At 40.2% G+C, this 26,490-nt stretch overlaps 1 protein-coding gene across 1 annotated transcript in view; it reads right to left on the bottom strand.

Annotated features, from left to right (window-relative positions):
• Positions 1 to 26,490, bottom strand: part of LOC115004545 (filamin-C-like) — a 39,659-nt gene that overhangs the window by 11,906 nt on the left and 1,263 nt on the right. The window contains exons 3-22 of the mRNA XM_029426192.1: positions 23,649 to 23,799; positions 22,711 to 22,829; positions 22,549 to 22,626; positions 18,132 to 18,294; positions 17,654 to 17,854; positions 16,525 to 16,647; positions 14,532 to 14,669; positions 14,318 to 14,444; positions 12,860 to 12,996; positions 12,074 to 12,267; positions 11,875 to 11,988; positions 11,648 to 11,791; positions 10,741 to 10,864; positions 10,044 to 10,204; positions 9,872 to 9,962; positions 8,925 to 9,094; positions 8,362 to 8,479; positions 7,711 to 7,973; positions 6,718 to 7,315; positions 3,596 to 3,769 (exon numbers count right to left, since the gene is read on the bottom strand). Coding sequence (XP_029282052.1) covers positions 3,596 to 3,769; positions 6,718 to 7,315; positions 7,711 to 7,973; positions 8,362 to 8,479; positions 8,925 to 9,094; positions 9,872 to 9,962; positions 10,044 to 10,204; positions 10,741 to 10,864; positions 11,648 to 11,791; positions 11,875 to 11,988; positions 12,074 to 12,267; positions 12,860 to 12,996; positions 14,318 to 14,444; positions 14,532 to 14,669; positions 16,525 to 16,647; positions 17,654 to 17,854; positions 18,132 to 18,294; positions 22,549 to 22,626; positions 22,711 to 22,829; positions 23,649 to 23,799 — 3,388 coding nt within the window. The remainder of the gene's footprint in view (positions 1 to 3,595; positions 3,770 to 6,717; positions 7,316 to 7,710; positions 7,974 to 8,361; positions 8,480 to 8,924; positions 9,095 to 9,871; positions 9,963 to 10,043; positions 10,205 to 10,740; positions 10,865 to 11,647; positions 11,792 to 11,874; positions 11,989 to 12,073; positions 12,268 to 12,859; positions 12,997 to 14,317; positions 14,445 to 14,531; positions 14,670 to 16,524; positions 16,648 to 17,653; positions 17,855 to 18,131; positions 18,295 to 22,548; positions 22,627 to 22,710; positions 22,830 to 23,648; positions 23,800 to 26,490) is intronic.

Genomic DNA, 26,490 nt, shown 5'->3' with positions numbered 1-26,490 from the left:
ACAATAAAGCCAGTTTTATTTGTTCCTGTGTACCGCCCTCCTGGTCCGTATTCTGAAGTTCTATCTGAATTCTCAGAATTTTTATCAAGTTTAGTCCTTAAAACAGATAAAGTAATTATTGTAGGTGACTTTAATATTCATGTGGATGTTGATAGTGACAGCCTTAATAATGCATTTATCTCAATATTAGATTCAATTGGGTTCAGTCAGAGTGTACATGAACCAACTCATTGTTTAAACCACACTCTGGACCTTGTTCTGGGATATGGTGTTGAAACTGAAAGTTTATCAGTGTGTCCACATAATCCTCTTTTATCAGACCATTTTTTAATAACTTTTGAAGTCCTGTTACTGGACTACAAGCCAGCAGGCAGAACATCCTACGCTCGATGTCTATCTGAAAGTGCTGTGACTAAATTTAAGGAAGTGATTCCATCAGAACTTAATTCAATACCAGGACTCAATATCAATATAACGGAGGACTCCAATGCTAACTTTAGTCCCTCCCAAATTAATCATCTTGTTGATAGCGCTGCAGCCTCACTGCGAATAACACTCGACTCTGTCGCTCCTCTAAAGAAGAAGATCATAAAACAGAAAAAGAAAGCTCCGGCTTAATTTACAAATCCGCAAACTAAAACAAAAGTCGAGAAATCTTGAACGTAAATGGCGTTCCACTAAACTGGAAGAATCTCACTTAGTCTGGTTAGATCATCTTAAAACGTATAAGAAGGCTCTCCGTAATGCAGAGCAGCTTATTACTCTTCCTTAACAGAAGAACATAAGAACAACCCCAGGTTTCTGTTCAGCAGGGTTAGGCTAACCCTAACCCTAACCCTTTAACCATAACATTATAATTATTAGAGACTAAATTAATCTCCTCCTGACCTCAATTGGTAATGACTTAAATTCAACCTCCGGAATTTCAAAAACATCTGTAACTCCTGAAATATATCTAGACAAAGGACTTGTCTTGTCTGTTCTTGTCTTGTCTTGTTAGACCTCAGTGCTGCTTTCCACACTGTTGATCATGACATTCTACTACAGAGACTGGAACATTGTGTTGGCATAAAAGGAACCGCACTAAGCTGGTTCAAGTCCTATTTATCTGAGCGATCTCAATTTGTATGTGTTAACGACGCCAAAGTCAGTCTTGGAGTTCCGTAGGGTTCTGTACTTGGACCGATTCTATTCACCTTATACATGCTTCCTTTGGGCAATATTATAAGGAACCACTCTATAAACTTTCATTGTTATGCGGATGATACCCAATTATATCTATCAATTAAACCAGATGAAACCAATCAATTGGCTAAACTTCAAGTCTTAAGGACATAAAAACTTGGATGTTCTGCAACTTCTTGATGTTAAACACAGACAAAACTGAAGTTATTATACTTGGCCCTAACCGCCTCCGAAACGCATTTTCTAATGACATAGAAGCTCTGGATGGCATTAACTTGGCCTCCAGCACCACTTGTAAGGAAACTTGACATCATCTTTGATCAGGATCTGTCTTTTAACTCCCACATAAAACAAATCTCAAGGACTGCCTTCTTTCATCTACGTAACATTGTAAAAATAAGACACATCCTCAAAATGATGCAGAAAAACTAGTCCATGCATTTGTTACTTCAAGGCTGGATTACTGCAACTCATTGTTATCAGGTTGTCCCAAAAAGTTGCGTAAGACTCTTCAGTTGATCCAAAATGCAGCGGCACGTGTATTGACAAGAACAAGGAAACGGGACTTTCCTTTTTGATAAAGCTTATAGTTAGGGCTGGCTCAGGTTTGCCCTGGATCAGCCCCTAGTTATGCTGCTATAGGCTTAGACTGCCGGGGGACACCTCCCTGCTCTCTTCCTTCTCTTCCTCTCTCCTCCCCTCCCTCTCTTCTTCTCCCTCTCTATCTGTATGCATTTATGTAAATGTATGTTACTAACTCATCATCCGGGGTATCATCCCCGGAGTTTCTGTGTCTCATGTGGCAGGTTGCCACTGATAAAGTTTACGTCAGGATCATGAATCGTGACAGCGCCTGCTGACCTGGTCCTGCTGGACACCGGGAAGCCTTATTGACATTTTCCTGGATTCATCCAAACTTTCTCTTTTTCAACACAACATAATTTCTGTCAAATGTTGTATTTGTACTATGTTGTTTATCCTGTACACACGACATCTATTGCACATCTGTCCGTCCTGGGAGAGGGATCCCTCCTAAGTTGCTCTCCCTGAGGTTTCTAACATGTTTCCCCTTTAATTTTGGGGTTTCTTTTAGGAAGTTTTTCCTTGTGCGATGCGAGGGTCTAAGGACAGAGGGTGTCGTAACCTGTACAGTCTGTAAAGCACACTGAGACAAATGTATAATTTGTGATATTGGGCTATACAAATAAATTTGATTTGATTTGATTTATTACACCTTATTCTAATAGTTTGCCATCAGTGTTATGTGTCATATTATTTCTACATATTAATCTTGTTTTCTGTAACTTTGAGATTAACGTGAGTTATGTGGACCTTCTTCCTGCACTATATTTTAAAATGGGAAAATAAACTTTATAAATAAGTAAGCTTTGCAAAAAACATTCCCTCTGCAGTGCTGATGTCATCAGTTCTCAGGATAAACACACACACAGTATATATATGTGTGTGTGTGTGTGTGTGTGTGTGTGTGTGTGTGTGAGTATTATAACTCTCTGGTCTCAGACAGATAATCACCAGATCACTTCCTTGATGATGTTTTTAATGTTCTCCTAAACTGGAAAAGCCACAACCTCCCAGTTATATTTAACGGTTTAGAGACGTCAGACAGAACTTAAAGGATTACTTTAGTTTACACACACCACCAACAATGCAACTTTATAGGTCAGAGTAACCTTTTCAACTCCAGAAACTTGTTTATACGTCATTGCAACGATACAAAGCCAGTCGTAAATCTGCAAAAATATTCTTAAAAACTAGAGAAACCTTTTACTGTGTGGCTCTGCCCAACATTTACATCTGAGAGACACAGAAAACTTTAAATCTGCAGACAGTCAGTCAATGTGAGAACACAGTGAGAAATGTCCGTCCCAGTCTCTCACAGTCCTGAAGTCTTTAATGTCTTTAAATGTCTTGTTGTGCACTTTAATATAAAACAGAAAAGCAGCAGATCTGCAAATTTGAGCCTGAAAACAGACTTTAAAGACTTTTCTGCAGGAAACTTTACTTTAACGATGAATCGGAATAGTTGGACGATAAACTCTGAAAATTGTATTTGCATCAAACTTATTCGTAAAAACTTAAATAATAAAGGCCTGTTTCACTCCGTGCTTGCAAACCAACACTTACAGCATCAGATAACTATTAATGTTGATTAAAACTAGGCTTCAAAATTAAATGCTAACACGTTGTTTGTTTTGATTGTGTGGTTCCATATTCAACAGGAAGTGTCAGATTACCACAATAAAAGCCCTAAACATGATGAAATCATTCTACAAGTTTAATTGTCGAAGCCACAAATCCCTGTTCGCCTCTCTGGCTTCAGAGAAACGAGAACTAAACATTATAAAGACCATTCAGAACTTTGCAGCAGGACAAACACTGAAGTTCTCACCATCCTCGTACGGCGTGTACTCCACCCTGTAGGTGCCGTCTCCTTTGTCCGTGATGTAGGCTTCCGTGTTGGCGCCGGACGGGTTGGAGATGCAGGCTTTAACGTGGCTGCCACCGCTCTTGTAGTGCGCCCGGGTGTCCACGGTGAAGTGTGTGGTGACCTCCCGCAGGACACCTGCAGAGGAAGCGCGAAAAAACACAGAAACACAGAAGTGTGAAGCTGAGAAGCTTCATCATCTCGAGATTACTGAAAGTTGTTTCCTCCTTTTACTAAATATGTTCGGCAACAGAGAGGGCTTAAGTCTCCATTATTAATACACACATATATATATACATATACTGTATAATATATCAACTATTACGACTGAACTTCAATCCAACTGGATATATATTTATATTATAGTTGTTATAGTTATAATAGTTCTTATAGTATGGACATCTTGAAGTGACATAAATTAAAGCGTTATAACGAGATAACGACACGAAAGAAGAATTGCTTCCACTTGGTGCAGTAACTGTAGAACTAAATAGAACTGACGAGTGTTTTCACTCACAGTCTGTGGTTTAATTAACTCGTAACACCATCTGTGCATTATTTTAATTTAAACTCATTTAAAGAATTGATCACAGAAAGGAGCTAAAAGCAACGGAACAATAGGAGAACTAGACGAGCCCTTGGAGAGCGTAACCCTCCACCAAGGCCAAATCTCGCAACGTTACAGAACGTGAAAGATATTGTGTGTCCGCCTCGTGATTCGGATCCGCTCCAAAATGTTTAGAGTTCTTCCTCAGTCCGTGCTTCATCCTCACTCCAAGTTTCCAGAACATCAGGCCGATCTTTCATCCTGCTGAAGATCAGAACTGAAACACAACATCGCTGGTGGAGGTCGTGAGAAAAGTACAAATATACTTTTGTGAGTTTCTTAAGTGTCATAATTGCGTGTGTGGGAGTCCATCATTAAAAGTGACCTTAGACAAAGCAAAGAGTCTGGAAACTAAAGTTGTGTCTGTAACATTTGCAATCTGAAAGGTGCCAAGAAGAAGAAGCCCCCGTAGAGCCGGGCTTCAGTAACAAGTCCATTATGAACGATTAAGGTAAATTAGGGTCATTAAGAAATACAATAAAATTGAAGGTTAAGTACACTTATTTAACTAGCTGTCAGTCTTCATTTGTTTTACTTCTTTATTGTACATGTTTTTTTGCACTTAGTACCTGTTCTTGCTATTTTCTGCCTGTTTTTAATTTTTATTTGTATTCATTTGATTGCTTGGTTTTATCGCACTTTGAATCAGGGAGGAAATTGTAAAACATATTTGTGGGGCAACTTTCGAGTGAGGCTTAACCCTCTGGAGTCCGGGGCTAATTTTGCCGTTTTCGCATACTTTTGATTCAGCATTACTAAACCCCATTAAGAAATGTTTAGCATGTCTGATAGCACCTGATAGTTGTTTTTTTCATTTTGACATACTATATGAACATATTGGACCTAAAACCACACAAAAAATGTAAAAACTGATTTTGAAAATGATATTATTTTTACTATGGGTAACACAAACATGGACAACGAAACATTTTGAAAGCTGGAAATATATACACGGGATGTGACTATGATAATCTGAAAGTTTGATTGAGGTAGCATGAACCTAAATACACATTTTATGAACAAACACCAGGTGTATCCAGAGGCGTTTTCCCTCATTCCTTCAAGTTTTTTTGTTTTTGCTCCCATTTTTCATGAGCTGAAATCAAAGATCTAATACTTTCTCTATGTATACAAAAGGCCTATTTCTCTCAAATATTGTTCACAAATGTGTTTAAATCTGTGTTCTTCTCCTTTGCTGAGATAATCCATCCACCTCACAGGTGCAGCACATCAAGATGCTGATTAGACAGCAGGATTATTGCATCATATATATCCTTATCCTCAGGCCGTCACAATAAAAGGCCTCTCTAACATGTACAGTTTTATCTTGTATTCGGACCAACACTAAATCTATCTATCTCTCAATTCTCAATTGTTTCTGTCACTTTCCTTCAATCGCCGTCTCCCTTCGTCTCTTTCCGTCTAGATCCATATTGCCTTGTTTAGCTTCGCATCACTTCGTTTACCCCCCCCCCCCTCCCTGGTAAATGCTACCTGTTGAGCAGGATCTACAGTCTCCAGCATTATTTTCCGCTTCGTAAAATGACAAAATACGGTGAAGATTTAAAATACGTAACGGCCGCCACATTGCATTTCTCATACTTTTGAGCGTGTGAAAAAAATATTTTTGCATCAACTTTATATCATCGTATCTCCGTTACAGCACAGTGAGCTCTTAACGAATACTACTTATACCTTACCTTATATCAACGTACACCAGCGTGTTGCCGATATTTTGTATACGCCATATTTTTGTATATCTTATGCATTTGTTGGGTATTCGTCTGATACATTTTGTATAAGTAAGTGATACGATATCAATAGGTTAGACATGCGTATCTGTATATGTTGACGTTTCCGATCCGATGAAAAGTTGGACGTATTTGGACTCTGACAAATTTTCATATACGCCGGCACACGTTTCTGTCATACGGAGATGTGTGACAGGGCCTAAATGTAGAATCAAGATATTGGCCTAAACTGGTAAATATATACATATGCTTTGAACTAAACCCCCTGTATGAAAGGTGCTATATAAATAAAGCTTTATTCATTTTATTACTTGAAAAAATGCTTTTCCTTTATTAATTAAGAGATTTTTAAATGAATGTACAAAATAAAGGATCCGAAACCCACAGTTTAATTTAGATTTTAACTTTCAGGATAAAACAAGAAAGATCAATTAAAGGTATTTTATGGGATTGTTGGTTTATAGAGAAATATGTAAAGTATCTGGTAAATACGTGAGTTTTATCTCTTAGATATCAAGTTATTACCTCCACCAACAATGTCATGATTTTGTTTTTGTCATTTATTTGTCTGTCAGCAGGATTACAGAAAAACTACCGGCCCTATTTTCATGAAACTCGGTCGAATAGTGAAACACGGACCAGAGAAGAACACATAAAATGTTGGAGCAGATCCAAAAATGGTGTAAACCACCTTGTAACTGAGTAGAAAAACATCTTCCAGCCCTCACCTCTGGGCTCCACTCCTGGTCCGTGGATCTTCACGCCGCTGGTGTCGACAGCCGGATCCACCTGCAGGCGTGCGGGGAACTCGGGCACTGTGTGTCCTCCGTATTTGATGGTGATGGTGTACATGCCGTGGAACTGCGGGATGTAGGTGATGGAGTAAGTCCCGTCGCTGTTGTTCTGCACGTGGACTTCAGCTTTAGCTCCGGAGTCGGAGATGATCTCGATGGTGAGCTCGGCCTCTCCGGCTTTAGAGCAGTCCACCGTGAAGGATCCGTCCTCGTTGACTTTCCCTCGCTCCAGGCCGGGCCCGCTCGCCGTCACCTTGCTGGGGTCAAATGCCGACTCCACCATGGCCTTGAAGGGGGAACCAGGGATGTGCTGGTCTGCAAACAGGATGTTGATGGCGTACTCGCCGGGCTCGGTGGGTAGGTAGGACACGGAGCAGGAGCCGTCACCGTTGTCCTGGCATTCAATCTTGGCCTCGCAGGGTCCCTCCACCGTCAGGCCCAGACCCCCGGTACCGGCTCCCTTTGTGTCGATGGCAAAGGGCGCCGGTTTACCCACAACTCCACCCAGAAGACCCAGGCCATAGGCTCGGACCTGGAAGGGAGACAGACAAATGAAATGCACCTATACACTTGTAATAATAACCAAGAAAATATTTACTCAGACCAAGAAAAAGGCTACACATTGCCAAGAGAGGTTTACTTGGATGAATAAAAAATTACTGGAACCTAGAAAAGGTTTACTAAAGGTTTACTTCAGTCTGTGTGTGAAGAAGAAATTCTGCAACATCTTGGATTTTTCACAATTTGTATTGAATTGATTGATGAGACCTTTATTTGACGTTGGTTGTTTCCCACCTTACAGGTTGCGAAGAAGATTGCCTATCATCTGGTGACTTAGTATTTCCAACAGTTTATTCCAAAACAAATTTTATAAGCTGCACAAAATAAGAGTTTCAGAAGACATAGATGAAAATGTCTTTAACGGACCTTTGAAGGGTCGGGGGGCATGACGCCCTCCACAGTGAATGGACTTCCTTGTACAGGGTTTCCGTCGTAGCTGATGTCCACTCTGTACTGTCCTTCCTCGGGGGGGATGTACTTCACTGTGTGCAGCTCATTGGCTGTGCCCGACTCCAGCTTGCAGGGGATTGGTCTGCGTGACGGCGAGGTGATCTTGACGTCCAGTTTGCCCTGACCACCAGCTTCACGAGTACTGATGGTGAACTCCTCGTCCTTCCCAACATCCACCTCTTTCATTCGCACGCAAACACAGAAACATGTGTAGTTAGTGCTTTGAAAAACAACAAGTTGTGATTTTAAATTACATGCAAACTAATAATTGCCAAAAAAATATTTGAAGCTCCATATAATGGTGGCGTTAAAATCTGGGGCATCCAGGTAACTTTGGCACAAGGTTCAGGCCTTTGTTGCATCTCTTCTCCGTCACATTTCTACTGCCGCTATCAGATAAAGGATAACATACTACATTCAATGCTATATGTAGCTAATAACACAAAACAACACATGTAGCTCACAGTGAAAGGCTTAAGTTGTGACCTTGACTTGAACACAGGATGAATGTTGTCTGTCGGTCTGGACTGAAGCTGAACTTCCTGTTTGATAAATGTACATACTCACTGTTGTTCAAACCCTGAACCTTGACCTTGTTGAGGTCCAGTGGGGGGGCCACGCTGATGTTAAAGGGACTTTTCGGGATGGGGTCTCCTCCGTGACACACAGTGACGGACATGTTCCCCTGAAAGAAACACAAACTGCAGTTAGAACCAGTCACTTTGACTTTAAATGACTTTAAACCAATACACATGCTAAAAGAAAATATGTGCAGCATTCAAATGTTTATTTAGAATTTGAACGTCAACGTTATGAATGAAGCACTAAACTATTCGTTACAGCCATGATGAGTGCCGAATAAACATGTAGGCAGACGATACAGTTGTTTATAGAATCAATGTTGATTCAGAATTTGAATTGAAACGTTTTAAATGAAGATTCAAACTGTTCAGTACAGCCCTAATAAGTGCAGAATGAACCTGTATGCAAACGATACAGTTCTTTATATAATGAATGTTCATTGAATGTTTATTTAGAATTTGAATGTCACAATTATGAATGAAGCTTTGAACTTTTCGGTACAGCCACTACTCAGCTCACACATTATTAATAATGTTGATCAGAGTCACCTGTTGGACGGCGGTGTAGCGGACGGTGTAGGAGTAGTCATGGTTGTCGATGATCTCGAAGTCTCTGACAGCTTCCCCTTTAGCCGCTCCGGTGAAATGAACCTCAGGTTTGGCTTTACCGGCTCCCTTTGTGTAGATGGTGAAATGAGTCGGTTTCCCCACTTCAACTCCTGCAGAGGGTTAAAGAGACATCAAATATATAAATACAAATAATCTGCAGGGTTTTATAGGACTATAATGATGCTTATACTTAAGCAAAGGATCTAAATACTTCCTCAACCGCCGGCAATAAGTAGGTTATTAGAAAGTACAAATTACATTTATTTCCAAAGCACAAGCCAATACATTCATGCACAGAAACAAACAGATTTGAGAGCACAAATTAAGTAATTCAGGAACACCAATTACTAAATTTCTGTGGTTTTAAATAATTTGACAGCAAGAATCACTCATTTACACAAATTAAGTGATTCCAGTGCACAAACTGATATTTGTAATTGAAGAACACCATTTACTTTGTATTTTGAGAGCAGAGTAGGGGTGTCGGGATATACTGGCATTGACGTCAAAATAAGAAATATTGATATCATGTAAATAATATACATATGATAATATTGTTTAAATAATCAAATAAGCCTCTTAAATTATTTATGTTTTTACACTTTGTTACAATTCTGGTTCCAGATTCTCTTCACCTCCATACACTTGTATCTGAGTGTAATTCATCCCTCAAAAAAGAGACAAAATGCACAAAAGTTAAAACTGAATTTGACTTTTATTTTCACATTTTCTGTAGATATCACGATAATATTGTTATTGTGAATTGTTTTAGTGCAGTGACGATCTGATGGAGCCAGCCCTACAGCAAAGCTTACTTAATTTGCGTGCAAAATAAATTGATTTGTGCAGGAAAGGAACATTAACATGTTCACCTGGAATGAGCTCACCTGTCTTGTTGAGTCCGGGTCCTTCTGCTCTGACTTTAGCTGCATCATGGGAAGGATCCACTTTTATTCTGAAGGGGCTGATGGGAATTTCCTGTTATAACAATAATGGTTTGTTTAACATCTCGTTTTAATAAGAAACCAGAAGAAGTTTCCTTCCTATCTCTGCTCTCACCTGATCTGCGAACAGCACCATGATGGTGTACTGCCCGGCGCCCGGAGGCATGTACTTCACCGTGAACGTGTCGTTGTCATTTTTGATGATGTCAAAGTCGATGTCGGCCTCCGCAGGACCGACCACACCCGGAGCACACTTGATCCCAATGCTGACATCCCCTACAGGTAACAACCGTGATAATAAATGTAAATAAGATCGTAACAACACGTTTTTTGGTGCTCCTGCAATAACAAAATATTTATAAATTGCAACTATGTTGCGCGGACCCGTTTCTTCCTGTTCTGGTAGTGAGAGTTTATTTATTTAATTCTAAAAACAGTGTGGACATGTGCTTTTGTAGGCCTACCGACATTTGAATGCTTTTGTAGTTTCTCATAGCGGAGCCATCTACACTAAGAGACACAACAAAGGTATTAAAAATGTCATTATATGTGATTTCAGGCCATTTTTCATGTTGTCCTTTCAGTATGTCTGATGGATGTGTTACTGTGAAACCACCCGATCACCGCAGTGTAGCCGCTGAATGTCACACATTTCAATTATTGTTTACAACTAGCGGTAAACCGGAAAAACAAATACAGTAGAACCAGAAGTAAAACTAATGGGCGGTGCAGCATATGGTAAATATAATATAAAAATGAACAGGATATCCAACATGAAACAGGTTTGATGTTGGAGCAGAATTGTGTCCCACCCTGTCCGGCCTCGCTGCAGTCCACGGTGAAGTACGTCGGCTCGTTGGCCTTCAGTCCCGTCTTCTCCACGCCCGGACCGTAAACCTTCACGTTCTCCGGATGGCTTCCTTCTCCTATCGTCACCTGGATCACAACATACAAAGTGTATTAATAGATTTATAATTATGGCAACTGCATCAACACATTTGGACTGCCTAGTTTCACTAATATTGAACTATATTTCACCTTACACACAATATTACTTGTCGTTTTTTTACTGTTAATGTCATTCATTTTGATTTGTTCTCTGTTTAAAGTTTTTTATGTCCCTGGTTCTTGCATTTGTCTTTTTGTGTGTTTTTCATTATTTGTGAAACATATTTGTTTTGATTCTACATCCTTTAATAAGACATTTGAGTCTGTGGAGTACCTCAGGGTACTATCCTTGGTCAACTATAATTCGGTACCTACTGGAAAACGTTCTGTTTATTACCCTGCAAATATGTGTATCTGTAAAATTTAAAACCTTTTAAACAATAAAAAGCTTTCAGCTGAATATTGCTTGACATATTGGTCAATATTATTTTGGTTTCTTTCTTGTCTTATAAAATGTTTGTTTCATACAAATTTAGACCGAAAACTGTGAGTTTGTCTTCCTCAGTGGTTAATCCTGCTGTGAGCTTCATATGCATAGGGCTTTAGCTGACAATCATTTATTAGATTATGTTTTTTGAGTAGTCTATTAATCAATTAGTAAAATGTTTGAAAATATTGAAAAGTATCCATCCCAGTTTCTCAAAGTCCAAAGTGATGTCCTTAAATGTCTTGTTTTGTCCCTTTAATATAAAACAGAGAAAAGCAGCAAATCTCCAGATTTAATACATTTCCATTTATCCAAAGAAGGTGATCTTCAGGAGCAACTGTTACCCTGAAGGGGCTGTTAGGGACGTTGACTTCCCCCCAGGTGATGATGATGGTGTGTTTGATGGGTTTGGTGGGAATGTAAACACAGAAGAAAGTGCTGTCTCCTTTATCTGTGATCTGTATGTTGATGGGGAAACCCTCTGCATCCTGAAAGCACACACACATACGTCATTCATCTCTAATCAATAGATCATCGGTATAGAAAAGAGGTTTCTTGTTTAAAGTGTCACCTGAGCGTAGAGCTTCAGCTCTCCTCTGCCGGCTCCGTGGGCGTCGATGGTGAAGTCTGCAGGTTTGTTCACGATGCAGCCGAGCGGCTCCAGACCCGGACCGTAACACTTCACCTGAGGAGAATATTCAATACTCAACATCACATGTGACAGAATACAACATCTATGAACCAGAACATCAGAGAGGTTGAGGTCTAACGTTTTCTGGGAAGACGTCGTTGGCAGTGGGGAGGATGTGAGCCATGAAGGGACTGTCCTTAATGTCCTCGTCGTCACAGATAACGTGCACGGCGTAGTCGCCCGGCTCAGTCGGCCAGTATCGAACGTCACATGACCCGTCACCTTTATCATCGCACTCGATCTTCGCCTGAGACGGACCCTCGATGGAGAAACCTGCAGAGAGCCAGTGATACACGCTGGTTTACACTTCAAACTTCATATATTCCCACAATATAACACTGGAGGGGGGTAATATTATGAGAAATAAATCTGAATTTCAGATATTAAAGTCATACATTTGTGAGAAAAAAACGTGGCTATTCTGTGAGATTAAGGTTGTAATTTTACAAGTAAAACTCAAAATATTATCTGAGATTAAAGTTGTAACTTTACGAGAAAAAGTTTTTGAATATTCTCTGAGATTAAAGTGTTAAATAACGAGAAAAAACTCACAAATTTACGAGAAGAAAAACATATCCCCTGAGAATATAAAGTCATGATTAGCGGTAAACCTTGCAAAGTAAAGCGATGTAGTTCCTTGACCAGAAAAACACTCTTCCAAAAACATTTCTCGCAAGTTTAACAGTTTTTCCACATAAATGTACCACATTTTCAAAACTAAAATGGCCCTAAAACGTTGTCAAAGGAGGCCAATAAAATAGCAGGTAGTGTAAGCCATCTTTAAGCCCCTCCCCCAGCCACCTGTCAATCATTCTGAGCGACAGGTGAGTGTTTCTGATTCGTCCTTTGTGTCGTTGTGACGTACCGAGAGTCCCCACCTCCGTGCCGATGGCCTCAACCACAAAGTCGGCACTCTTCCCCACCATCCCCGTCTCCAGACCGGGACCCCAGGCCCGCACCTTCTGAGGCCCCGCCTCCTCACTCACCTGGACCTCGAACGGACTGAAAACGCACACACACAAATATTATAATCCCAAAAACAAAGATTTTAATGAAATACAGCAAAAACGTGTATCACCACACTACATGCAAAGGTTTAATTAAAAGTACTGAAAAATTAAATGGTGGTATTTATAATAAAAAAGCCAACAGATGTTATTTTCTACACAATATAAGATAGTTTACATTTGTATGTTTAATTTAGAAATAAAACGAGTGCTTCCCCTGTAACTATGGACAGAGACACTTCTACAATTGATTTTACATTAAAGTCTCAAATTAATTAGAAAATATGTCTACGTAATATTTTACTATCAGAAATGTTACTATTTGCCACAGACAACAAGTATATCTAGAAGCTAGAAGACATCTCTTTGTGTAAGTCTTTATTTGCAGCTTTATAGACAATTATTTCATATAATAGTCATGTTTGTTTATGTTAATCTTTATAAAGTTGAGCCTAGTATGTTTTACTATTCTGTATCTACACAAATCTGAGCCTCTGGAGTGCCTCAAGGTTCTATCCTGGGTCGCTTATAACTCTGTATTTACATGGCACCACTTACTATTTAGTAATAAGATGAACATTATGTGTTGACATGTTCTGACAAAAGACATTACACTTGACATTAACTTAAACAACTTATATTTGAATTATTATATATAATTACCATGCCCTATATGTTGAATATTCTGTATTTGGTAATCGTAAGCTTTATATATAAAGAGAAGTTGTATTTGAGCAATTCACTAATAATAAATGATCACTATCTTTCACACTAATAACTTTTATGAGACTATTTCTAAAATCACACCATAGACCTTTATCATCATTACTCTTTTATACATTTTTGCAAATATATAAACACGAACTAAAAGAAAAGCAATATAAGCAAAATGAAAAATATGAACAATAGGGAAACTAAATAAATAAATAAACTAGCAAACATTACAAAAGACGGAAAACAAACATCACATTCTTTGATTTCCTTTAGATGGTAGGGGCATTATTGAGTTCTTTATTTACACCCTTAGAAAATTACAAAATAAAGTAGACAGGTTCAACAACAATTAAATATTGTATCCATTAGCCCAATATGCTGATTTCTATATACATTGTATATGTATATATACATACATATTGCTAGCACCATAAAACATGTAACTACTCTGTGTAAAACCACTGGAGTACCTCAAGGTTCAATCCTGGGTCCTCTATAATTCAGTAAGGACTGGTTTGGTTCTCTCAGTTTATAGAAAGTTTCCTGTTTGGGTAACTGTGATACTAACTTATTATAACAATAAGATGGTCTGACTGTCTCACCTGCGTGGGATGGCGTGTCCTCCCCAGGTGATAGTTACGATGTATTTTCCCATCATGATGGGGTAATAATTACACTCAAACATCCCATTTTCCATCTCAAGAACCTTCACCGGCTCCTCCGCGCCCTCTGGATTCAAAACAAAAACATCAGTGCTGCTCATCGTGTGCAGTAAAGGTGCATTTCAAGCTAAATAACAGATTTATCATGTCTTACTTGGTCCCTTCACGGTGACTTTGTGCTCTCCGCTGCCGGCTCCTTTCGTGTGAACTTTAAAATCGGCGATTTCTTTCACCCTCAGCCCCTTTGGCTGTAGACCTCGGCCGGACGCTCTGCAGGTGTTCGGGTTACAGGCTGTAATCAGACATGGGACGCTGTTAAATGGGGATATGATGTTAAATTATAAGAAAACTAACCAAAACTTTATTCTTAATATTTGTTCAGAATTTATTTTGTCTTGTTTTTGGCTTCCTGTTATTATATTGTCTGTGAATATCCTGCATCTGTCAAAACACTTTGTAAACTCTGTTTTTAAAGGTGCTATATAAATAAAGTTATTATTATTATCATTATTAAGTGACCATCTTTCCACACTGACTCTAACACTGTTTCGAGTTCAAACACTGACTTATATTAGAAGTTAAACTCAACAAACTAGCAGTAACTAAACTCTAACCCATAGATAACTAGCTACTGTAGCTGACTTAACTGAACATAGTGAAACCTAGAACACACACACACACACACACACACACACACACACACACACACACACAGAATATATCTGTGTTAGTCAGCTGATCAGTACTGAGAGAAGCGGTTTGAGGCTGAAAGAGAAAAGCAGCAAAGATGAAGAAGAAACAGATTCAGAAGGAGCTGCAGGGTCCGGACCTCAACAGGGAAAACAAAGAAACAACAAAGAAACATTTATAAATATGTCCGAATAAACGTTGGTGTGGATTATTTTATTTAATTATCTGGAGACAAACTGATCCCGAACCAGTTTGAACAACTGAGTTCAGCTGGAAACGTTAAAGTTCAGATTACTGTTAGAGATGACATTCATTTAAAAAGACATTAATTACACATGCATGTCTTGACTTTTCATTCTCCAGTTCTCCATATTCATCCTGTGAAGTTGTTTTCTCGTCATAAACCATCCCGTAGTCGAACCGAGAGAACAAATAACTCACTCGTGTTCTCCAGCTCTTGGTTGAGAGTTTACAGGCGTACAGATTGTTTTGACCAGAATAAAATGAACGAATAGTTTTGTGTTTTATAAAACGGAGAATCCCTGTGAAACTACAGAAGAAGTTTTCATCAACAGTTTCTTAAATATAAACAGAATGCAACAGTGTGAGAAAGAGGAGGGTTCTTGGAGTCAGTTAGAAGAGCAGGAGAGGATTAGTATAATAATAATAATAATAATAATAATGATAATGATAATGATGATGATGATGAAGGCCAATGTTTGTAAAAACATCTATGTGCACATTCACTCTCATTAAAAGCATGTGAGGCACTAGTTCTACTATTTAAATTCTGTATTATTTGTATTTTTTATTTGATATGTTAGTTTTTGCAGTTTTATAAACTCTGTTGTTCACATTAGTGTTAGTTACTTTGATTACAGAGTTTATTAAACACAGACAAAATATTCATGTTTTGCTAATTTTCTGCCAAATAAAATTGGTTTAGAGAATAAAATTGAAGAATAAATAAAAACACTGTACTGTTTGTAAATATATAATATATGTAAACAGTTCTTGTTCGGCTGCTTGTGTTTAACATTTAACATTTGACAAGTTTGTCTTTTTTTGTACAATACTTTTTTTTTGTCATAAAACATGAAAACATCTTTATATATTATAATATATATTGCGCCTCCTGAGATTTGGATTTTGCACTTGTCCATATTGTAATTAATGTTCAGCCCTAATCAAGTCGAATGAGATTCTTGGACCCTAAAAACTCATGTACAGGACATTGAAACAGGTAAACTGAGGAAGATAAACAGTTGGCCTCCAGCGAGGACTCCACACATTCACTCATTTGTGTAGAAGAAGAAAAAGCTGCTCAGGGGGAAGCTGCACATGCTGTAAAGCCTGTGCAGGGGGGGTTGAGTTGAGGTGGAAGGAAACCAGGTGGAAGGAAACCAGGCTAGCGCAGGCAGGCTCCAGTCACACCCCCGCCACCAGCCTGTACTAACTTGGTCGCCTGTGTTTGGGCGGCGTTGGAGGGGGGGCTCTCCGTGTCTTGTCTGGGGGTGTGGTGCGAGCGGAGTGAGGTACAATCTGCACCGGAGACCCGGGAGGCGGGGCGCTCTGTGAAACTGAAGGAGGGAACAACAGTGATGTGACATTTGTACACAGGCAGAGAGACAGAGACCTCCAAAATCTCCAGACCAGTACATGGTCGGACCAGCAGGCAGAGAGTGGATCAAGTTCAATTCTCTAACCCTTCAAGTTAAGGCAACTAACAAGTCAAGAATACAAGTCCAAAGTCCTAAATTAAGACCCAAGTCAAAGACAAGTCTCAAGTCAGGTCGGAACTGAAACAAGTCCAGGCTCAAGTCAAAGGTTGAGAAAGTAAATCCTTGGAAATCCCCGAGTCAAGCTCCAAGATTTGAAAGTTGTTGTCTAAATCATGACAAACAAGGTATGGCTCAATTCCCAAATAAAGACAGCAAGTCTCAAGTCATTACGCTTTGATAAAGACTGGCAGGTCCAGGTCCAATGTCCTTAATAAAGGCATTAAGATCCATGTTCCATCCTAAATCAAGACATGCAAATCCTCTATCAAGATAGCAAGTCTCAAGTCAATTTTTAAGTCAAGTCAAGACAGACAGGTTCAGTAAAGGCCCAAGTCCAGATAGGCAATTCCCAAGTCAACACAAACAAGTCCCAAATCAAGGCTGGAAAGATTATTTTCAGTCAGAAAAAATCCCAAGTCAAAAACGTACAAAGTCCCAAGTCGAGACAAACAGGTTCAGGGTCCAGTCCTAAGTTGAGACAGGCAGGTCCCAAATCTAGGTAGCAAGTTCCAAGTCACATCATAAGTAAAGTTTCAAGTCACAGTTAACACACCGCAGCCCAAAATCAGGGCACAGCTTCAGCCAATAAAACCCATCAGACCAGGACCCAGACTGAACTGCAGATTTCTTCAACTGGAAACCAAAAACTTTTAGTCCGTCAGATTTCAAGGTGACACTCTGATTAGAAACACAAGCATTAGACTCACTGTCACATTCTGGTTAAAGGGACATTGATCATAACAACACCATGGCTTCTGTTGTAAACGTTTGAAGGAACAGACACCCCCTCTGGTGTAAAACATACCCTCTGAGATGTGGACGGTGAAAGGGCTTCTAGGAATCTGCTGCCCAGCAAAGGTCACATAGACGGTGTGAGGTCCCTCCAGGACGGGGACATAAGTGCAGCGGAAAATACTGTCGCCTTTGTTCTCCAACACAATCTCCACTGTATCCCTGCGACCGTTTGAATCCACAATGATGACACCTACGTCTCCAGCACCCGCCCCTGGAGGACAGACAGACAGAAAGATGTTCAAACACTGAGAAAACAGTGAGACACTCACTGACAAGATTCAGACGACTGAACTGTTGGTGACCTGGAAGTTAAAATGCTTTTACATCCCCAGGAAAATATCAGAAAAAGATGCAAACAAATGAAAGGTTTGTAGGATATTAGGGTCATTGTAGGTTCAAGAAAAATAACAATCAACCTCCTGTCTCTGTATTATTATTATTTTCACCTACAATCGCCGTAGGTTTTTAAATTTAAAGACAAAAATTACCTGCAGTGTAAATGTCAAAGTAAGTCGGTTTGTTGGCGACGTTCCCCGCCTGCTGCAGTCCCGGCCCGCGGGCCTGAACTCTGTTGGGGTCGCCCATCGCCTTCGAGATGTTCACCATGAAGGGACTTCTGTCGATGTCCTGCCCAGCAAACAGTACCTTCACCTGGAGGAACAGGAACACGCAGGTCGGTCAGCATTTCACTACGTTTGTACGAAGAGATCACCAGAAGGAGACATGTTTGCCTCGAAACGTGTGGTTTCTTCACAAACATACGGGTCCCGGTTATCCAGACAACACGTTGTGATTGTAGTTTAAAATGTTCAAGATTCTTTATTAAAATTTCCATCTCTTCTTCTTGTGTGGCGGCCACAGGAACTAAACCAGGAAATAAGTTTCTTTCTTTTCTTGTTTTATTCCATTAAGTCTGCAGAGCTGATTGAACAGATTGGACTGATATCACATGACCAGATTTCCAGGCTTGTGTCACCTGATGACACCTGAAGCAGATCCGTTGACGCCCAAAAATGTCATTTTTGATGTTTTTTCCAAGAACCTTGTGAGCAGATTTCTGTTAAACACAAGTTTAATGTCGCGCTCGTTCAGGATCCTTTTGGAGAAACTCACTTTTACAGATCTGTCAAATCAACTAATATCAGACAATACCAGAGATATGGTTGAGACACAGGAAGAAAGAAATAAAGAGAAAAGGGGGATACAGGATGATTGATACTACAGAGAGTAGGCCAGTTTGAACAGGTGAGTTTTGAGTTGGGACTTGAATGTTGTAACAGTTTCGGATTGTCGGATGTGTGGAGGGATGGGGTTCCAGAGCTTGGGAGCAGTGCAGCTGAAGGCCCTGGCACCCATGGTGATGAGACGTGATGTGGGGATTGTCAGTAGACCAGCTGAGGATGAGCGGAGGGAGCGGGAGGGGGTCTACTCGTGAAGGAGGTCACTTAGGTAGGTGGGGGCGAGTTTGTGAAGGGCTTTGTAGGTGAGCAGGATGTTTTTGTAGTTGATCCGGGATTGAACAGGGAGCCAGTGAAGTTTCAAGAGAATGGGGGTGATGTGTTCAGAGGATTTGGTGCGGGTCGTGATCCGGGCAGCGGCGTTTTGGATGATTTGAAGTCAGTTGAGCAGTTTGGTTGGAAGGCCAGAGAGAACAGCATTACAGTAGTCGATCCGTGATGTCACAAAAGCGTGGACCAAGACTTCTGTACTGGATTGGGACAGGGACGGGCAGAGTCTAGAGATCTTGCGCAGGTGGAAAAAAGCAGTGCGGGTGATGTTCTTTATGTGGGGTACAAAGGAGAGGGTGCTGTCCAGAGTGACACCAAGGCTCTTGACTTGACTGGAGAGTGGTACGGAGAAGATATCGATGATGAAGTTTGGGGCAGTGGAAGTTTGTGTTTTGGATAAAGTGCTTTTGGAGCCGATGAGAAGGGCCTCGGTTTTGTCTCCATTGAGTTTCAAGGAGTTCCTGGTCATCCAGCTCCGAACGTCTTGTAGGCAGGTGGTGAGGGATGTGGGCGGGAGAGCAGTGGTGGGTTTTGTAGAAATGTAGACCTGAGTGTCATCGGCATAACAGTGAAAGTGGACATTGTGGTGGCGGAGGATTGTGCCAAGGGGAAGGAGGTAGATAATGAACAATAGTGGATCCAGTACTGACCCCTGGGGGACACCCCGTGAAACAGCAGAACACCTGGACCTGTGGTTGCTCAGTTGCACATATTGTTGTCTGTTGTAGAGATAAGATGAAAACCAGGAAAGTGCTACACCAGAGATCCCAATGTCAGCCAGGCGCTGGATGAGTGTCTGGTGGGAGATGGTGTCAAAGGCAGCGGTGAGGTCAAGGAGGATAAGGATGGTGAGCAGTCCAGAGTCCGCTGCACGGAGGAGGTCGTTGGTGAGTTTGACCAGGGCTGTTTCAGTACTGTGGTTGCGGCAGAAACCAGATTGAAAAGGTTCATGGAGGTTGTTTGTGTCGAGGTGCAGCTGAAGTTGAGCAGCAACGACTCGCTCAAGGGTTTTGGAGATGGGCCGGTAATGGTTTAGGTCAGCACCAGGCTTTTTGAGAATGGGCGTAATTGCAGCTGTTTTGAGGGAGGGGGGTACAGATCCAGTGGTGAGGGAGGAGTTAATTATTCTTGTAATCATGGGGGTGATGGAAGGCAGACAGGCTTTGATGAGGATAGTGGGGAGGGGGTCGAGCTGACAGGTAGTGGGTTTGGATTTAAGGATGAGCTTGCAGATGGTCGATTCTGTTGCTAGTGAGAAGTTGGAGAGGGTGCTGGTGAATGGTTGGCTTGTGGTAGCCATCCAGGGTGGATCACTTGGGGAAGTACAGGATGAGGCCAGCTGATGATGGATGGTGTTGATTTTGGTGTCAAAGAATTGCAGGAAGTCATTGCAGTGGTCGGTGGAGACATCTGGCGGGAGAGTTGTAGCTGGCTGAAGCAGGTGGCTGACTATTGAGAAGAGGGTTCTAGTGTTATTTTTACCAGTGTTGATGAGGTTGGAGTAGTAGGAGGATTTTGTGGTGGAGAGAGCGTTCTTGTAGAGGTGTAGGTGTTCAGTGTAAAGTTGGATGTGCACTGAGAGTCCAGTCCTTTTGCACAGCCGCTCGAGTGGATGACCAGTGGTTTTTAGTTGTCGAAGGTCTGAAGGTGAACCAGGGAGCGGTGTGAACAAAGGAGACTGTGCGAGTTGAGGGGGGCCAGAGCATCCAGGGAAGAGGAGAGACAGTCATTGTAGTGACTCACCAGTACAGCAGGGGAGAAGGATGGGGGAGGACTGGGAGAGGAGTTAATGAGGGTGGTGAGATCCGTGGGGTTGATATGTTTAATGTTTCTGAAGGAGATGGTCCGTTGCTTTTTTATGGTGGATAGGGGGCGTTGACCTTAAAGGATACAACTTTATGGTCAGAGATGGGGAACTCTGCAACAGTGAGGTTAGAGGGAGTAAGACCATTGCAGCAGATTAAATCCAGTATGTGATCTTTGTTATGCGTTGGGAAGTTGACATGCTGAGTAGGGTTAGGGTTAGACATTCAAGAAGTGAGGTGAAGTCATTGGCAAGAGTACTGGAAGGGTCGTCGATATGGATGTTAAAGTCCCCCACAAGGACGACAGTGGGGGACATCGCACAAACAGATGTTAAAAGTTCTGATAGTTCAGTGAGAAAAAACAGCAGAGGTTTTAGGAGGTCTGTAGAGCCAGTGAGTTTCACAGCTAGGCATTCAAAAGAGGAATGATGGGGTACAGTGATAGTATTGACTGTAATGGTCTCACGATAGAGCACAGCAAGATCCCCCCTCTCCCCGTAGCACAGGGTTTACTGAAGAAGGTGAAGCCAGGTGGGACAGCTTCATTAAGGTGGGAGAAGTCATTTGGCTGTTGCCAAGTCTCAGTGAGGCACAAGAAGTCAAGGTTTTTGTCAATAATAAACTTATGAACCAGTAAGGCCTTGCTGGTGACAGATCTTATATTGAAAAGAGCCAGTTTTAAACAGTCCAGTGGTGCATAGGTGACCGCCTTTTAAAGGGTCAGTAGCACACTGTGATATACAGTACAGGTGGCGGTGCGAGGGGGGCGGGGCTCAGTGGACCAGAAAGAGCGAATGTTTGTGTTGCTGCTGTGTTTGGCGTAATGAAAGTTCCGACGTGATCCACGATGTACATATCTGGGTCGTTAGAGGATGTCACGATGGGAAAGCGGAGCTGGCGGGGTCATGTAGTGGGATCGGAGAGACAGCAGCTCCGTTACAGAATATTTCAGCGGCGGGGAGATGCTTGTGACGGTGAAACACAGAGCAGTCCATATGAAAAGTTTGATGATCCCAATGGTGGTGGAGAGGGGTCAGTGACAGTGCAATCCAGCAGTTCTATAGTCCATGTAATGACGAGGAAGCTACGGAACCAGCCGGGCAGAGTGATTGAGTTAGCTGTAGCCACGGACTGCAGGCTACACCCAGGCGGGGGGACCCGGACCTAGCAGTAGGTTAGCCGGTGGGCACAGACAATGCACTGTGACGGGCAGCTTCCGTGTTAGCGATAAACCACAGGGACACCCTCGAGCCACGAAGAGCAGGCAGGATGGTCAGGAAAACAGTGTGATGTTTTTACAAACAAATGACTAGACTGCAGAGATGCTTCAGCTGCAGAACACACAGGTTACAGCAGAGAAAACAGGTTACAGCAAAGAAAACAGGTTACAGCAGAGAAAACAGGTTACAGCAGAGAAAAGCAAGCAGAACACAGTGGAGGCGCGTCCCTCGACAGGTAAAAGAAATGGTACCAGTGTTAGTGGAAATGGTACCAGTGTTAGTGGACGAAGAATTTCTCCCTTCGCTGAAGAAGAACATGGGATGTAGTTGAATGCTCCGACAGCTGTATGTATATATAAACATGTTTCTTACTTTATGAAGCCCCTCCACTTTGGGCAGGTAGACCACCGAGTAGCTTCTGTTCTTGTCGTTGTTGGGGATGACTCGGGCCTGACGGACACAGAAACACGTCAACTTTCAGAGTGTTTCACTGTGTTGTGTTTGAGTAAATATAAAATGAGTGTAGAGTCCCACCTCCTCCGTGTGTCCCTCGGGATCCTCCACATACACCAGAACCTCCCCCAGGCCGGCCTCCACAGTCTCCACCAGGAACTCTGCAGGCTTCAGGACGACGTTACCTCGAGGCTCCAGACCTGTGAGCACCACAGGAAGTTAAATAACATCTGATGAAGGCGCTGACGGCAGTAAGTCATTCAATTAATGACTCAAAGTTATTTAAAGTCTTCAGATCTCAGAGAGACATTTCTGTTTCAGTGAAACTCAATTCATGTGTTTCAAAATGACAAGAAAAGTTTGCAAATTAATTCCAACTTCAAATAGTCACGATATATTTAATATTTACTGTAATAATAATAATAATAATCTTTATTTGTATAGCACCTTTCATACAAGAATTGCAGCCCAAAGTGCTTCACAGCAAAAACATAACAATTAGTACAAATAAGAGCATTTACAGCACAATAATCACAGTGTAGATGTAAATGAGTCTGAAGTACCATTATAAAAATAGAAGAATTAAAATAGTATAAAATAACATTGGCACACCATTCTTGTAAATGTTTTAAACTATCAGAGCCATATTTTGAAAGCATGAGATCAACAATGGGCCCCTGTGGCCCTTCAACTGGTTTACTCCCTTTGCTACTCATTATTTACGTTTACAGTGTCGACCTCTTTATTGACCTTTTAACATATAAAAACAATTGTAAACAGATTTACAATTATGATTTTTTTTAATTGTTTGTTTAATTGGACAAATTATTTCCCATTATGTCCCAATAAAATCCCAAAGCTCGTTCCTGGAGGTATCGTCATGTTTCTGGTCAGATCTTTTATTTTTAAAACTCTCACAGAGAAAAATGGAAACAGCTGTTTTTTCACTTGAAGCTAATAAAAGCCGATTTAAATTGATCGGTTTTTGAATGGACTTTGGTGCTGTGCTTTTTCCTCACCTGGCCCAAAGGCTTTGGCCCTCTTCGGGTGCAGCGTCTTCGCCCTCAGTGGGGCGCCGGGCTTCAGTTTAGATTTGGGGAACTGAGACAGGTATGTCATAACCGAGTGCTCATCCACGTTAGGATCCACGATCTCCTCTGGAGCGATCACCTGAAGAACAACGAGGGGATTAACTCGGGATGCTCACCTCTACAGACTGGTTTCACTGGTGAACACATGTTTAACTATATATTCTTACATAATGGATTCTGCTGTTTGTTAGCAGAGCAGGAAGACGTTTTTAAATCCCCGCTGAAGTAAAAGCATATATGTCTAAATATTCCTTTTTAGATAAATGTCTTTGAATTTGACTGACGTACTAGTGCAGAAGTGTAGTATAAGTTTCAAGCAACAACAATTCAGTGTGTCAGTGTGGACATAAAAAAAGTTAGAAAAGAAGAAACATAAGGCAATATGAAAAATACATAAATCTTATTTGAAAAGGATAAAATAAATAGAAACTAAATTGAAACTAGTTACTGACTTTTCATCATTCTTCTTTGGCACCAAAAAGTATTATTTCAGTGTTATATTTGTTCAGTAAATCTGTGCATAATTAACATATTTTGGTGTTTTTTTTATACTCTGAGCATGTAGATCAGAAATAAAAGAGGACCGAGAACGTAGCCTTGAGGAACTCCACATGTGAATTTTGTTTTTTGCTCAGATATTTATTTATGTAACAAATTAGAAAACTAAACAACGTTTAATAAACTCCTAGTTACATTAAACTCCAACAGTGCATCAAATCTGAGCTTCCTGTTTATTATTAACAGGCTTCTGAATTATAAAATGTTCTTCTTTTCTCGGCCAACAAAATATACTTAAATAAAAGATTCAGCATTTCTTCTTCACTCTACGGGAAGATGGCAACACATGCACATATGGTTTTCATTTAACAACTTTGTTTGTATTAATTGTATGAATTGTATATGTGGTACTTGTTTATAGTTGTTTACAAATCTGCTGGTGACTGAAGATGCAACTGTAATATTGTTCTTGCGTTTGTAATATTGTTCCAAATGTTTAAATCTGAATTTTCATCTTAGCAAAAAGTTTTTAAACACATTTATGTTGGGAAATGTACAGAGAATATAACTGTATATTGTTTGTTTTATTGGTAGTTTGTACGCTTGTATTAAATTGTTGTATTATGTGTTTTTATTTCCTGAAAGTCCAAACAGGAGCTGATTATCTCCGGCTGTCCTTTATAAACTGCACCGGTAGCACTTTATTTAAAGATAACATGTATCGTCCCTGTCAGTCACATTAATAATAGACTAAAGTTGCTCCAACATTATTCATCTCTTTAAAGGTTTAACCAGCTTTCAGACATCAAACGTTGGTTTCCAGTAATAATCCCAAGCTCTCATTAAATATGAATTATTAAACATCTGCTTCCCTTGTTTTATAAATCCCATCATCATTCATTACACGCACAGTTCAACACAAGCAGGTTCCTTGAAGATGGAAACTTAAACATCGTTCATCATCTGAGTCTCGCTGCTAATTTAAACTGCAGGCTGCAAATAGACCGGAGCGTTATTCAACACGAGCGCTCATTACACTATATATTCATATTTATATTATAAACACTGAAGAAAACCTCAAACCCTACACATACAAAGTAATAGTTCAAATGTTATATTTATATTTTCTACAGTTAATCCCATTTTACTATCTTTAAATATATATATATTGTTATTGAATAATCGTTAAACAAGAAACAACTAAAGGATCAAGAAAAAATGGGGAATCGAATGTAAAAATTAAAATCAGAATTTTCTGATTTATTTTTATTATTTAAAATTGAAGAAATTGAAGAAATCATATGTCATAATATAACAACAAGTTGCATGTTATTGTTAAAAATACGTTTATATGTAGAAATTATGTAAACTAATGTATAATTTACCAGTTAACTAAATAAATATGTTATTAAGGTTTATGGAGTTGTGGCTTCACTATTTCTGAAAGCCTGCTTAAATTAATACATTTTTCGAACAAACTTTCTCTTTTAAATGATGAAACAAAGAGAAAAATATTTTTATTTATTTGGTTTTCAGTGCACAGTGAAAAGAATATATTTAAGATAAGAATAGAAATACAAAACAAAAGTTGTGTTTATAAAGTTTTGCATTTATTTGAAGATAAATTGGTTAACAAAGATAAAAAGCTGCTATACTTCCAAGAATCTGATATTATTTTATTAAAATAAAAGCCTTTAATATTAGTTAAAGGTGATAAAGGTGTTAGAGGTGATAAAGGTGTTAAAAGTGTTAGAGGTGTTAGAGGTGATAAAGGGGATAAAGGTGTTAGAGGTGTTAGAGGTGATAAAGGGGATAAAGGTGTTAGAGGTGTTAGAGGTGATAAAGGTGTTAAAGGGGATAAAGGTGTTAGAGGTGTTAGAGGTGATAAAGGGGATAAAGGTGTTAAAGGGGATAAAGGTGTTAGAGGTGTTAGAGGTGATAAAGGGGATAAAGGTGTTAGAGGTGTTAGAGGTGATAAAGGTGTTAGAGGTGTTAGAGGTGATAAAGGTGTTAAAGGTGTTAGAGGTGATAAAGGTGTTAAAGGTGTTAGAGGTGATAAAGGTGTTAAAGGGGATAAAGGTGTTAGAGGTGATTAAGGTGTTAAAGGGGATAAAGGTGTTAGAGGTGATAAAGGTGTTAAAGGGGATAAAGGTGTTAGAGGTGATTAAGGTGTTAAAGGGGATAAAGGTGTTAGAGGTGTTAGAGGTGTTAAAGGTGATAACGATGATAAAGGTGTTAAAAGTGATAAAGGTGTTAAAGGTGATAACGGTGA

Source organism: Cottoperca gobio, unplaced genomic scaffold (genome assembly GCF_900634415.1).
Source record: "Cottoperca gobio unplaced genomic scaffold, fCotGob3.1 fCotGob3_128arrow_ctg1, whole genome shotgun sequence".
Lineage (NCBI taxonomy): Eukaryota > Metazoa > Chordata > Actinopteri > Perciformes > Bovichtidae > Cottoperca > Cottoperca gobio.
The sequence above is the reverse complement of the archived record's forward strand: the minus strand, read 5'-3'. Positions and strand labels throughout refer to the sequence as shown.